Genomic DNA, 15,405 nt, shown 5'->3' on the forward strand with positions numbered 1-15,405 from the left:
ATCAATTGTATATACTATTATCAAACATGTTGTGGAAGCAGGATCCACCAATGACATGCGTGTCTAAGATGAACAGTTCAATCTACACCAATCCACATTCATTTAGACATTGCAGGGTCAGAGCAGCCATGTGGTTCAGCTGGACGTGGGGGAGGGAGGGGGGGTTAAAGGGTCTGTTAAAGGCTTATTTGGATTCCTGGGCTAATCCCATCACTTAAGTACGAGCCATAGTTGTTGCAGTTATGAACGCTGAATCATTTTTTCCCCCCACTGAGCCGCCTTTCTTCCTTAACCCTCATTAACAATGACGATGGTAGAGTACTGGATGCAGTGTGCTGACCCTTTTGTTTCTAGTTAACTGTGTCACTCAAAAGTAGAAGAATAATTTTGAGTCTTTTGACATTTTGCAGATGTCAACATAATATATATTTAAAGATTAAAGTGTAAAAAGTAACATTTTAAGTAAAAAACTAAAAAATGTTTACTGATTTACTTTCAGCTGCAGTCCATGTTTGTGAGCAAATAGCCTATTTTAAATGCTGTACTCAGTCCATTTAGGAGGTATAATGAAATCAAATGCATATATTTGAATGAACTATTAGAGCAGAGCTGAATGATTTGTATGAAAGGTGAAATGGAACTGAGATTACTTATTTTTACATGCTAATTCCTTTTAGGAATTTCAAAACAACTTGGCAACATAAAAAACTTGTGTGGCTGAAAAAAACTGTATGAGTGATAAAGATAATTCATGTGGTGGGGGGAGGGGCTAAGTGTATTAATGATCCATTAGTGGTTCAATAAGTGGATTAGTTGGATGCGCCTCACTGTAAATTAAAAGAACCTATGTCAGATTCATCTCAAACTGGAGGACTAAAAAACCGGCACTGCTTTAAATAGTATGCAGTTCATTTCCAGCCAAGTCGATCCATATGCAGTCACAACATGCTCAGTTAATGCCAAGACAGAGCCTCTTATCCAGAACTACAGGGTGCCAGTCTGGCAACTGTCCCAAACACAGACCTACAGATCTGTGCTTAAATTTACAGAGTGGACTTCACTGTATCCACAACCCCACAGGTACCTGTGAAGTTTTCCACAATTAATTATTCTGCTATTAAAGTCTCATATATACATAAAAAGCTGTGCTAGACGGACCACAAAGTAAAACTCAAGCAAAAGATTGTGAAGCAGAAAGATAGTTTTTTTTTAAATCCCATGTTGAGATAAATATAATATTATTTCCTTGTACACAGGTATATTATCATTTCAGTGGAATCAATTTGGAGCGTTCCCCATGCTCATGAAAACAGAATACAGAAAGATGCCTCTTTGTTGTGGTTAGGAGGGATTTGCTACCTGTTTTGCGACGGTCAGGTTTGAGCCAATTTGTTGTGTTAACCATTGGGTATGGATCAGGTTTTGTTATTTAGCAGAAACGTTTGTCTTTCTCTGATTGAGCCAATCATGTCTTTGCACGTCATGAGTTGCAAAAAACAAAGAAAATGTAGAAAGAAAAAAAAACTCTACATAATAAGGAAAGTGGATTCAGTGCTTCTACGTAGCCTGGTATAAGTGCAGTCAGATTCTCTGAGCACAGCGGTTGACCTCACAATGATTTCCTTTGAGGTCAAGGAAAAGTGTTTAGGAAAGGAAATAGGACATCATTTTTTTGACTATTCGCCCGCAGCCTGTGAGGTTGTAATTACTCACAGGGTTGCTTTGAGCTAAATGTGACAATGCTAACATGCTAATGCTTAGCAGTTATAATGTTTTGCATCTTAGCTTGTTAGCACGCTAACATTTGCAGTGCTATACACAAAGTAGAGCTGAGCCTTGTGGAAACCTTTGCAGTTTCTTTTGCTAACGTATTAGACAAATCACACTTTTGGTGGTGGTGCTGGATGAAAAGTCACATGATCATCAAAGTTATTAGGATACATCGCCTGGGAATGATTACATTTCATGGAAATCCATGCAAAAGTTAATGACATTTCAGCCAGACCAAGTCTTTGGACTGACCAACGTTGCTAAAAAACGAGCTTATGGACCAGAACAGACTGGTAAACTCTGATGCAATGTCAGTAAAGTGTGACTTGCCAGGTGCTTACATGCTCCTAGTTCTATAATCAGCTCATATTTGATGATTTTATTGTTCATTGTTTGCTATATTATCATTTGCCAAGACCCTAAATGAAGGTTAAGTATTATACAACTGCACTTAAGATGCTAAGCCTTCACAGATATCTCAAGATCTTCTGATTCTCTTCACAGCACTTCACCATTTCTCTGGCTGTTGAGAGATCCTCTACTGTGCAATTATTGTCCATAATACCAAAGGTATTTCTTCAAGTGCAACAGAAATGTTTTATTAGACCAAAGAGTTCAAAACCTCAACTCTCTGTCTTCAGAGCTCATGAGCCCCCATGTCGACCTGGTCAGAGATTTTCATGTAATGGCCAAAAGCAATCTTGATTATGTCTTGGCTGCTAATCTGTGTGTGTGGCCTTTAATTCTTTTCTAACAAGCATGTGTACAGTATGTATATCGGTTCTGACTCACATGGCAGGGACTCAGAGGCACCGAGAGGCGTGAGGAATTCATCATCGATGAAGAAAGTTTAATGTTTCCACGTCTCCCATGAGTTCTGTGGTTCAGTCTCTGCAAAAAACAACGCACAGAAGTGAATCTTAACTTTAAAACATGAATGCTGTTGGGGCAGAATCAGGTACTTTTGAAAAGTGAAATTTTGGGCTACTTGTACTACACTAAAGCCATATACAATACTTTCAAATCTATTTACCTGATAGTTACTAGTAGAAGTCCTAGCCCACTTAAATCTTCATCAAATAATAAGAAATAAAAACATTCATTTTCACTCTTTTGAGTCTTGTATTATGCCAATTTTTGCCCAATTTCCTTTCAGTTATGTTTCTTTTTTCATCAGGTTTTCCATTAAAATGTTTTCTTCAACATTTACTAGACGTCCCTCAATTCCCCATACTGTTAACACAATTTTAACCAAATATGTGTCTCTTCCAATTATCCTGTTGCACTTGTTGCATGTTATTTTCTGACGTTTCCAAAAATCATGTGAGTAATCAAATGATCAACACTTGCGTTAACGTATTTGACGTCTATTTAACTGCTTACTTTGAGCTTGCAGAGAGTTTAATGACAAGACTGATACCTATGTGTGTCTGTTTAATGTGAAGCCGGAGCTAGAAGCTTGTCAGCTTAGCATAAAGTCGAGAAACTTGGAGAACAGCTAGAATGGCTCTGTCCAAAGGTAACAAACTGTGCTTACCAGTGGCTCTAAAGCTCACTAATTATTATTAATCTGTCATTTGTTCAATTTCTACAAAAAAAAAACCCACATAAAAATGATGATTTATGCTTTTTGTGTGTTTCCCCCTGATTCCAGTCTCTGTGCTAAGCTAAACTAAGCATATTAGTATATTATATTATATATTTACCACAGAGACATAAATGTGAGTGGTATCAATCTGTGAATTTCTCAAAATGTCGGTACACATATATACAACTGTACAGTCAAACACTGATTGCGGTGCACCAGTATTAAGCATTAGTTATCAGTGATAGACACACTGCAGCTCAGAGGAGGGAGGCAGGTGTCCTGAACTGGTGCTTTGTTTAAAGCTAATTCACATTTTTCTGAGCTCAGCAGCAGTAAGAGTGAGGCCAAAGCCAAACTAGGAAGTGGGTCATAATACTCATTAAATGCTCAGCATTGCTTATGTAAAATCACTGATTCGATTGTACAACAATATTTTAAGCACTCAATAATGATTGTATTAGTTTATTTTATCATATTCTCAGCTGTTTTTATTGTGTCTACAGAGTGGTTTTGAATGTCTACATTCATTTCTTGGTTTTGAATGTCTACATTCAAAAGATTCTCGACACCTTCCCAAAACTCCTTACGTGAGGTCCATTTAATAACCTTTCGGGAGTGTTTAAGTGGATCTCATGTTCACAACCATGTAGTAAAAAGCTCTTGTAAAAGGCTAAAAAGTGGAAACATTGTCAATTAAACAATTAATCAATAGTGAAGCGATAATCTGACATTTGTTTCAGTCATTTTTCAAGCAAAAATAATAAAGAAATTGCCCTAAATTCTCTGTTTTCCGGTTCACAAATGACAGCATTTGCTGTTTTCCATTGTCATAACTCACAACAAACTAAATATCTTTTTTTTTTTTAACAAAACAAGGCATTTGAAGACGTCACCTTAGCCTCTGGGACACGCGTTTTCTTTCTTTTTTTTGACATTTCATTGACTATATGGTTAATCTTGGAATGAAAATAGGCAGTTACAGTCCCTATATTCTTTTGCAGTCATATCCTCCTGATTCCTGCCTTTATGCTTAATATAATTACTGCTTTCTACTTTTATAGTTCCTACTAAAATCCTTTAATGCTTTTAAAGTTACTTTCTGTGCTGTTTTGGTCTGTTCAGGGGACACTTGTCTTATCTGACAAGATGTAATCTCTAATGAAATCTTAATTGCATGCCAAGAAACCATTCAGACTTTATGCAACAAATACATACACACTACAGCCAACTGTAATTACTTGAAGGGTATATAATGGCGCCTTTAAGTGCTGGCACAGGACGAAGAGCAATAAGAGGCTTTGGCCTAAAGCTACAGCAGAGCACTGTGGCCTGGCTACAGGCTAAGCTCTCGGCCTCAACGCATGTTCACCTGCCCCACTTACCTCTAAACACACTTCTTCTTCCTCCTCTCCTGTCCTGTTTATCTGGAAAGGTATGTGAGGAGTCCCAGAGTTGACTGGATGGTTATTCAAGATGGTGTAAGAAGCTAGAGGTTGATCTCTCTGCGCCTGTCTTTGTCCGTCAGTCTCCTTATTTTGTTAAAAGTCTTTCCAGAGGCTTTCACCTGTTTCCGTCCTCTTTCAACTTGGTTCAGTGTTTGCGGCTGAGTTACAGTTTGATGTCTGGGTCAGTGAGCGGGTTCTCCAGGCTGTGTCTCATTCATTGCTGCTGATCCTGATTAGCTGGGAGGTGGAGCCTGTTGGTGGCAGATACAGAGACCAGCTGGGAGGTGGAGAGGGAAGTGACCCAGGTAATGGTTTCCAAGTTCTTGCTTTGTCACCACGTCGTCATTTTTTAAGGGTCAGTTCACAGAAATGACAAGAGAACAGAAAGCACGGGTACTGTCTGATATTTCTGCCTCCACCAATATAATTGAGGTGGTGCTCACAGCATTGAAAATTTACATATAAATTCTCAATAGCAACATCTTCACAGAAAGAGCTCTGCTGTTACAGTACTTACTCATCGAGGGCCATCATGAGGTCAACCAAATACCTGGAAAGAGAACAGCAGCCCTATTAACATCAGTTGTACTTTCTGTTACAACATAGTTTAGTTAGCTAATGTTAACATTATGCAGCCCTGGACTCCATAGAGGAAGTGGGTGAGACATGAACAACTCCTCTAACCCGACTCTTTGACACCAGCATGTCTTTCTTCAGCATGACTATATTTATGACTAATTTCTTATCCATCTCGTGTATATGAGCTGCTGTGAGAAGTGAACTCCTATCTCGTATTATCTTTGTGTATTAAACACAATAGCCATGTTTCGGAAACCAGTTAACAAATCTGGCTTGAAGATCCATCACAAACTTTAATGAGCAAAGGAAAATACTGAACCTTTGTAAAGATATGGAGATCTTTTACATAGCTTTTCTAAGTGGCCTTGAGTATTGACTGATATCATAATTTTTCTAGTTGTATATGTTTTATGTTTTTGTCATTTAACCCCGACCTTGTCAAAGCATGAATAATTAAATTTGAAATGTTCTGAGGGTTTGTTCGTTCAAGTGCTTTGGAGTTGTTAAATAAATGACGATGCACCTCAAGTGACTTCTTAGTTAGAATAAAGATAAAATAAAATAAAATCATGACACACCCAGGATAGGTTTTCCTGTTTTATTTCAAAGTCATGCCACAAGTTGACATTAAATACAAAAGAAAAAATAATAATTTCAGATTGTAGCTATAAAATAACCACAGTGTAACCGAGAACCAAATTCAACGAACACGCGTTGAAAAAGAAAAACAAAGCTCACGCTGAAAAGAACACACAGACAAGCACACGGTACAGAACATACAGCACAGCTCTCTGAAACCTAGCTATCAGTAAACATACCAGTTTGGAACGCAGGGTAAAGTGGATATATAAAATTAACAAGGTTATAAAATACTGATAAAAGATACTTGTTATAAAGACCATAGCATCTTCTAGAAGTGTCACCATGCAGTAGGTATTCCAGTCTCTAGTTAATAAACATCAGCAGAAAAATACAAGAAGAATCACAAGCTCATTCCTTGAGTGGACAAGACTCGATCTCAGATAAAAATGTCAGTGACAGGAATGCAGAATGTATCCAGTGACCTGGTACGACGGAGTCAAATTCAATAGTCTACAAAACGCTGTCCAGTGTCTTGTAACATTAGACACATGCAGCAGTATCTATAAGATCAGCAGGCAAGCAAACCTCAGCTGCTATCGCATCATTGTTCTGTCTAGAAATGATAAATGGGGGATAAACGCCTCTTGAATAATCACAGAGATTTTAGGGAAGTATATGCTGCTTGTCAGACCTTAAACCAGATAATGTGATCATACCTCTGTCTCCTGCTAGCAACGGGTGGGAAGATGACCTAGAGAAGTGGCCTCAGATAACGTACGGTAGCATATTTAGCTATTGTGTTGAAATATTCAGATGTCTAAATTTGTCTTCCTGACAGGCTCCCACATCATTTCTTTCTTTCTTTCTTTCTTTCTTTCTTTCTTTCTTTATCTCTGAAGAAAGGGAAGAAACCTGTAGCAAAATCTTGCAGACAGGTTCAGAGATGTCATTGGGAATAAGTTGAGTAATTCACTTGATTCCTCCTAGTATTCTTGCTGATAACTAGAGGTAGTGAACAAAAACATCTTCCTTTTGAAATAAATGTCTAGACTATACTGTATAACATCCATCAAAACATGGATCCCATAATAATAACCGGTAAGTTGCTGCTACTTTTATATACATACTGTATACTGCAGGTTACTGAATACAAAATATTAGAAAACTGGATACTGTTTTAATGCATGCAAGTGTGCAACACAAGCCTTCTACTTCACACAGTATGTTTATCAAAGTAGCAACAGCGGATTATGTTTCACAACACTCTGAGAAACCAAAATATATATTCTGTGATTCATAATGGTGCGAGCAGATTTGAAGCGGTTTTGCTACATGCACTGGCATTTTTGGATTTCGTACAAAAGTCACCACCGTTTTTTGAGCAGTTCAGCTTCATTCCAATGGTTTCATGTTCGTAAAACCTGCTTTGGCATGGCCGTGCGGAAAATCTGTACAGGAGACTGATAAGCTTCATAGCAACTGTCAAAAAACCAGTCAAAGTCTGTAAACTCCAACCATGCCTGGTTAGTCTAGTAGCTGGAGTGTTTGTGTATATGTGTGTGTGTGTGTGTGTGTGTGTGTGTGTGTGTGTGTGTGGTAGTTAACAGTGAAAGCCATAACACTTTTGGCAAAGAATCACAATGTGCAACAATTATAACAAGTAACCATAGCAATGCAATGAAGAATCACTTCATGACAAAGACAAAAACACAAAAAAACATATGGTGGAGAACAAAAAAGTTATAAACGCCCGACCAACAGTTACATGGCAAACATTTCTGCAATGTACAGTACGAATTCATCACCCACTAAGCATGATTTTCTGTAGACCATTCGTCTTTTTGGCACTGCTGTGGCACATGAGTAGAAGCTTGAAAAGGAACGCCTTGATTAGATTTCACATTGAGCTTGACGCGCTGTTATTTTGGCTCCTTGCTCTTACTGTTTACTGAGGGATTGTGAGTGACACAATGACTCTGAAGCCTAAAATGTTTCATATATCAAAGCTGTCAGGTTGTGTGTTAGCGGTTATATTTCTGTGCCACTTCCATACAAGGGGGAGCCAGGAAATAACACAGCAGGTCACTGCTTAAAACCTGATGTGAAACCTCAAAGTAAAATGATGGTTCTGGCATCACTCGAAGAGAAACGCTGGAATATAAAATCTATGATCACAGAAGGAACATGGCACATTCATGAAGACAAATTCACTCCTTGTCTCTTAACCCCTTTATTGTCCATGGATGCATGAGGAGATCATCTCTCTCACTGCTCTTCTCTCTACTGTTCTCTTTACACATTAAAGACACGTATGAAGTTCACTCTTGAATGTTTGTAAATGTGTGTGTATATATATATATATGTGATGGCTGTACTTTTGTGCTTTGAGCTACAAGCTAACGTGAGCTTGCAACATATTCACTATGAGAATGCTAACATGTTGATGTTTAGCAGGTATGATGTTTAAAAACCATGCTCACATTAGCTAATTAGCATTAACACCATTAGTTTTGCAGATATTTGGTCATTAAATTAACAAAAAATCTGACTCAGTGATGGAGCTAATGTTCACCAAGATGCTCAGTGTTCATCCTCATGGGAACATAAATATATGTTCAAAAAGCCAAGGTGATGCTTTTGATAGTTCAACAGACACGTTACTGTACCGTGCACAGAGACATATCAAGATAGCTTACTGCAGTAAATGAAAAATGCTATAGAGTACTGTATCTGTTACTATATCGATTATAAATGAGCTAGAGAAATGTATTTAATATGTTTGTCATATACAAGCAGTGTGCATTAGAACCGCAGCATCCAGTGGACATAAAGGGGTTAATTAAATGTTCATTCAACCTCTACTCTCTACAAAGATCAATCAATTAGCTCCTAATGTAGACTGCTCATTAGCTGCTACACAGCTAGCTGTTTACTGTCCAACATACAGCTCCAGGTAATAAAGCATTTGTCAAACACTGATGGCTTCTAGCCCATGGGAATATATTAACTACTGCATGTGAGCTAGCTTTTGAGGAATGTATGGTTGCTTCTCACTGGTGGCTTATTAACACTGTGTTTACGTGGTGGCCCTCTTTAGCACGTGGCACATCCAACTTCATCATATTTTGTTTCTCTACTAACAAACTAAAATTCATCACACAAATGTACACGGCTAATAAGGAGCAGGTTTCAATTACGTACTGCCATAAATAAAGATCAAACTGTACACATTATTTCACAGCGATTACAATGGTATATGTTACTTTATACACTGACTGAAATAAGACAATACGCTTGAATTGGCTTTCCTGAATGTACCATGTAGCAGTTATTAGCCTAAAGTCACCTAAATTGGGTTTTTGTCAACAAAATTGTGAAAACAGTGTGTGTCTGTTAGTCTTTAGTTGATGCCAGTGTCACATAACCCCAGTTTGACTCTCCACTGTATAACCATTACATTTGATTTGTACAGCGAAACACTGATTTTTTGAAAAATAACCACTGTTTGGAAGAAATATCCACAATCCTCAAAGACTCTTCTAATCATCTGGATGGATTCAGTCGATTGAACAACAAATCCACATTTTAACATACTTTCCAAGTTGTGACTATAATTCCTATCCAGGAAGCTGAATCACACGCATCTGTGTGCCCTTTTAACTGTGTTTGAAAATATACAATAAAAGAACGCGACATTAATTAGTGGACAGATACAAGTAAGAGCATAATTCTTTCAGTTTGGTTCATGTTGTACAAATTTATCAAGGGCATCTGTCATTTCCTGGCAGCATCTTTGAACACTCACTTATGACAATAACACACTGTTTTTGTGTGCTACCGTTGATTGAAAACTACATCTGAAGATTATTTCATGTGGCATGAGGCTGTCTGAATCCGGTTCAAACCTTCCTGCCCCAACAGCTCAACACAGACAGTATGTAATATCTCATAGGAAACCATCTGGAAAGTTAATTTTTACATAATTGATAGACATTGTGAGCGACAGGGACTGGGAGAAGTGTGTTGTAATGCAATGTGACGGCTGCCTGTTTATTGCACAGTTTATTTTTTCATCCAGATGGTTAAAAGATTCTTTGAAGACTCTGGAAATTCCTCCAAAGTAGCGGTAAACGACCTTCTGAAACATTATTCTTCAGAAAATTGGATGCTTAGCTCGAATGTAACAGTAAAACATGAGAGTTTCATCAGTTAGTGTCACCTCCTAATTTGTGTACTGTCAGTTTAATCAAATCTAACTTGCAACCGATGCCTTTGGCACTGATAATCTCTCACATTAAGTCATCAGTCTACCCTCAGTTAACCATTCCATTGCTGATTTGGAACATCACAGTATTGACCTGGCGGGGATTAGAGTTACAAATATGTACGGTCACACCTGGAAGCTGATCTGTACAATAACCATTACGAGGCTCCACTGGTGCAGTTAGGAGTTCAGTGCCTTGCACAAGGACACTCCATCGAGTCTCAGTGCTCAGCTATCCAGGCCCATGCTCACATCTAACCGTACACTGCTTGGCACTACAGTTTCCAACAACGTCTGCCTGCACACTAAACCATCACTCAATTTCTGTCCCTCTGTCAGACTGAAAACAATACAGAAAGAGCACAGAGAAGATAAATAGCACCTAAATAGTAGTCAACAACTGCTGCTAATGTTCACCGATGCTAGAGGCATTATGAATGCACCACTGTGTTACAAGACATAACTGTTTCAAACCTGTTGATATGATCAGACTGACTAGAGGTGCATTAGTGTTAGACATGCTGCCTGCTCAAAACTAGCATTTTCCAAGACTTTTGAGATAGAAAGAATAAATATATATAGTAACAATTGAACAGTACAATACAAGGCCATGAACATATTGGAAAATAACCCATGCAAGACACATTTATAAAGATGCTGTACACAAAGGTGTGTGATCAGTTAAATGCCATGTGTGACAGTTCAAGTAATGGAAAAAGGCGCTGACAAATCAGGAAAACGGACTTGATAGTTGGATCGAGAGATTAGTCCACTAACTGTTTGTCTTACATTCAAAGGAAATGTTGATAATGACTGTAATGTACATTTTTAATTCTTATGAAATGTGGGGAAGAAAAAGAAAAAAATAAGACATACCCAAGAGTCAAAACCTGGAATGAAAAGTCTGTGAAATGAGATTGCACTTTTGAAAAAAAAAAAACAACAAAAAAAACACAAGTTGTGATTTTCTGTCTGGCCTTCTGTCACAAAAAGCCTCGGTGCTAAAAGGTCAAAGGATGGCCACATAAGCTATACAAGAAATGCCACCAAAGATAGTTTACATTGTACCAGTGTTGGTTCAATATGCAAAATCCACCTGAAATCCTCCTGAAATCACTGAACAGTTCATCCAATGTCCCATGTTGTTTTGATGCTGTGGAGGCCAGGACCAAGGTGATGGCACAGGTTGTTTGGCAGGATGTCTCTTCTGCTCTCCCTCCTCTCTTTTTCATCCTTAAGGGTCCTTTTCCCCCCGCTTCAAAATGAAATAAAGTGCAAGGTGTGTGTTCCCATAAAGGGCGATTTTCCTTTCGTTCCACACCTTTCTTCGGAAATCGTTTTCTTCCAGGTGCAACGTGGATTAACAGATAGACATTCACCCCAAACACTCTCATTCAGAGCTAGGCTGCAACTAGTAGGACACATACACACACACATGCACGCACACACACACACATACAAGCACACACACACACACACACACACACACGCACACACACACACACACAAGTATGCCTGTTCTGTGCCATCAGCAGAAGCACAGCTGCTGTCTCTTGGGGTCACGTGGCATAAGTCTTTGGCCCCGGCCAACAGACTCAAGTCAGAGGAAGCGTCAGGCAGTGGTGTTGCCGTTAAGAGATGATGTGGCACAGGGGGTGGTGGTTTGTAGCTAGGCTTGGGCCAGGCCTGGGCGGTCCAAAAGGGACTAAGAGAGCGGAGGGTCTGGCTCATCTTTGGTCCCATAAAGCACTTGATTATGTCAGGGTGAATCTTTGCACTCCGCTAGACTGGAAAGGTGTACATGTGGGTGGAGATCGAAGAGGAAGGGCAGCACTATCAAAAGCACCAGCTGCTAAGCTACGACCGGAGAGATGTGCAGCACAGGCAAAGAGTTTTTTTTTTGTTTGTTTTTTTGTAAAGCCATGCAGTTTTGAGATCGTCCATAGCAACCGGCAGAAAGCGTTCTCGGGAAGTCTGAAATGGTACTAGTGATGGAAGACGGGAGGCAAGATTTCACACGAGCGCGCTCACAGAATAACACAGAAAAGCTCTCAGTAGAGGGAGAGAATAGCTGCTATTGGCTATCGTTTGTAAAGTCCACAGTAAAAAGTGACAGACAGTGCGGCATGCTCTCTGAAGCACCGACAAACTGGTGAAGACTTGAGGTGTCTGGGTGAGCGGACCAGGTGGGACGATTATCCACAGATATAAAAGAGTGTACACGTGATGTTTTTTTATGGGAGACACAAACTGAAACTATGACGAAAAGCGGGCTGTAATGCAGATTTTTGAGGAATGGAGGCTGTGCTAACACTGAGGACAGCTGATAAAGAGTACTTAACGTGACCCACCCCCTCCCAACGCCTTTTCAAGGTGGAGAGACAGACTCAACCTTAAGGCAATGCATAGCCCTTGGAAACATTGGCACATGCATGGAGAGTGCAGAAATGTCTGCATATGTGTAGTATGTGCGTGTATGAGTGTGTGTATGTGACTGAATATAACTCTATGCATATGAAAGAAAAAAAGAAGTTTGTAGATTAGGGTCAGACTAAGAACGGATTTGATAAAATCTCAGGCTAATGATAGCCTTTTCTTGAAAATCAGTTCAACTGTAGCTCAGTTTAAGAACTTTAAGAACAAATTTGTGATGCAAACAGTAAATAATGGGACGGAGATTAAATACAAACCCCATATATTGTCAATAGACACCTTCCTTCTAGGTAAACTGAATTTAAATGCTGAAGCAAAAAAATAAAATAAAATAAAAAATCAAGCAAACGGCAGAAAAAAACTCAAACAAACACCGTGAGCTACCGCAATGGTTTGAGGATGAACAGTGAACATGAACGACGGGCACGCTTGAACGCCACCTTGAGAGTTAATCGTTATAACCGTATAAACGAGCGCATCAGATGTTGGTGAGCGTGGTCGAGGTGATGAGGCGCACAGTGAGCGTGCCCGGGAGGTCGTTGTCCTGGCGGTTGCCCTTGTCACGGAGGTGAAGCGTGTGCTGCTCCTGCCGCTCATTGGGGTCGCTGAACATGATCACCTGACCCAGGAAGGTGTCCACGATCATGTTCTTGTTGTAGATCTGTTGGCCGCTCGTGGTAGGAAGGCAGAGATCCGAAAAGAGAAAAAAAAAGGGGGGGAAGGAAGCAGGAAAAGGAGAGGAGAGAAAAGAGGCAATAAGTCACAAAATAGAAAACCACAAGAGAAAGTACACAGGGTGTAGACGTGAGTGACACCAAGAAGCACAGAGAGGAAGCATGAATGAGAAGAAGTGCTGATGTACAGGAGTAATGTGAAAAATAATAAACCTTACTTCCACAGCACTTTTTGAGAATTAAGTTATGTAACACTTTATAACTGATTAAAAAAAAAAACAGAAAATCTGAAAATAGATATGTATCGACAAAACTGAACTTTCAGTGCTTTTGATTATGAGGTGGCACCACCAATTTCACACTGGATGTACAAAGACAAGATTTGCAACCAAGAATTTATCCTATCTAAAAAAAAAAGGTGAAAGAGTGGATCAGGACGACAGAGTAGGGTTGCACTGACACGATCCATCAGATGGTGTCAATACTAACCTTATTAAGCAGATCAGTATCGGTGAGACGTCATTAATCTACATTAAAGACAGTTTTCTGCTGCACTCTGTTCATTGAGATAACACACTGCTGATACGTCATCACTTTCTGCATCTTCAAAAAATAAATTTTGACGTGCAGGCGGTGGTAGGCCTTTACTGTGAAACTGAAAGTGAAATGAATAGCGTGGAATATCATAGACTTGGATACTTTGTTTAGCAGGTCAGTTTCTCTCTTTAACTTAACCGGTCGTGGAAGATGACCGTCTACCAATAAGCTAAGTTCTGCTCGAGGTTTCTGTCTGTTAAAAGGAAGTTTTTCCTTGCCACTGTCGCCAAGTGCGTGCTCATGGTGGGAGTTGTTGAGTCTCTGTGAATACTAAAAAGAGTACGGTCTAGACCTGCTCTGTATGAAAAGTGTCATGAGATAACTTTTGTTATGATTTGGCGCTATATAAATAAAATTGAATTAAAGTTTTGGTTAGAGGAAAGAAAGACAGAGCCGTGCATAATTCAAGTGGTTTGGCAAAGAAATCCAGAAACATGTAATTACACTGAGGGAAGTGTTTTCACTGTGAGGACACAGAGGACTCAGCTGCAATCATCATTTATCACAGTAGCTCAGCTCTGTTCACAATCTATTCACAGAAGCATGCTGGTGTATGAATGTCAATTACAGTAAAGAGTTCAACACGGAGATTAACAGGTTTTAAATTTTGAATAAGAGAGGGATGAATTGATTCTCTGTATCATTTGATACCAACCTTGGGTTTGGGTATCAGTACCCGGGTAGAAAAACTATTCCGGGCCCAGTTTCTCTCTTCCACCTCTTTTCACCAAGATACAAATGCAATATGCAATTTCACAGGTCTGATTGAGTAAATGCAACATCATATTACCAACAATAATTCCCTAACAAGTATGCCGGCTTAAACATATTGCCTGATATGAAGCCTGTAATTGATTGGTTATGGATATTCAGCAAATTTCTTTAGCAACCCCACTCTCATGTGATCACACACTCAGAGATGAAGTGGGAAAACTGGATGGAAAAGGCAGGTGAGATATGTCTTGTTAGAGATCAGGAGCTGAGAAAAATAACAATAAATAGAGCACTCAAAGCGTGTATGATAATAAGTGTTGAAACATGCTGGGATAAAGACAGCCTGTAGTTATCCCTGGGGGAACCAGAGAAACGGAGCTTTACTTGTAGCTCCTGGTGTTAAAAAAAGGATCAGGAACTTTGGATGGAGTTTGCTCAGCATTTCTATATCTTGTGTATCATTTCATTCATAAAATGCACTGGGAAGCACTAATAAGCATTAAAAACAACAATGAAGATTAAAATAGAGCGAGATGAAGAAGGAGAGAATCTGAGAATGACTCAAAGGTTCATCTACTTGGAGAGAAGCATTGTAGAGATTTCCACCTCTGCATGTCTCATTATGTATTCATTCATTATATCCAGTCACGCAACAGTAAATATAAAACAGGATGACTGTGTGTGTTGTTGCTTCTTTGTGTGTCTAAATTGTGTCACAAACGCCGGCTTCATTCTTTTTTAATCCATCGTGGATCCATT

At 39.2% G+C, this 15,405-nt stretch overlaps 1 protein-coding gene across 2 annotated transcripts in view; it reads right to left on the reverse strand.

The window, feature by feature from the left end:
• Positions 1-5,979: 5,979 nt before the first annotated feature.
• capn5b (calpain 5b) overlaps positions 5,980-15,405 on the reverse strand; it is a 52,102-nt gene continuing 42,676 nt past the window's right edge. For both annotated transcript variants that reach the window (XM_010731121.3, XM_019274772.2), the window contains one exon: positions 5,980-13,322. In XM_010731121.3, the coding sequence (XP_010729423.1) occupies positions 13,140-13,322 (183 nt within the window). In that variant the 3' untranslated portion in view covers positions 5,980-13,139. The remainder of the gene's footprint in view (positions 13,323-15,405) is intronic.

Source organism: Larimichthys crocea, chromosome III, assembly GCF_000972845.2.
Source record: "Larimichthys crocea isolate SSNF chromosome III, L_crocea_2.0, whole genome shotgun sequence".
NCBI classification, from domain to species: Eukaryota; Metazoa; Chordata; class Actinopteri; family Sciaenidae; genus Larimichthys; species Larimichthys crocea.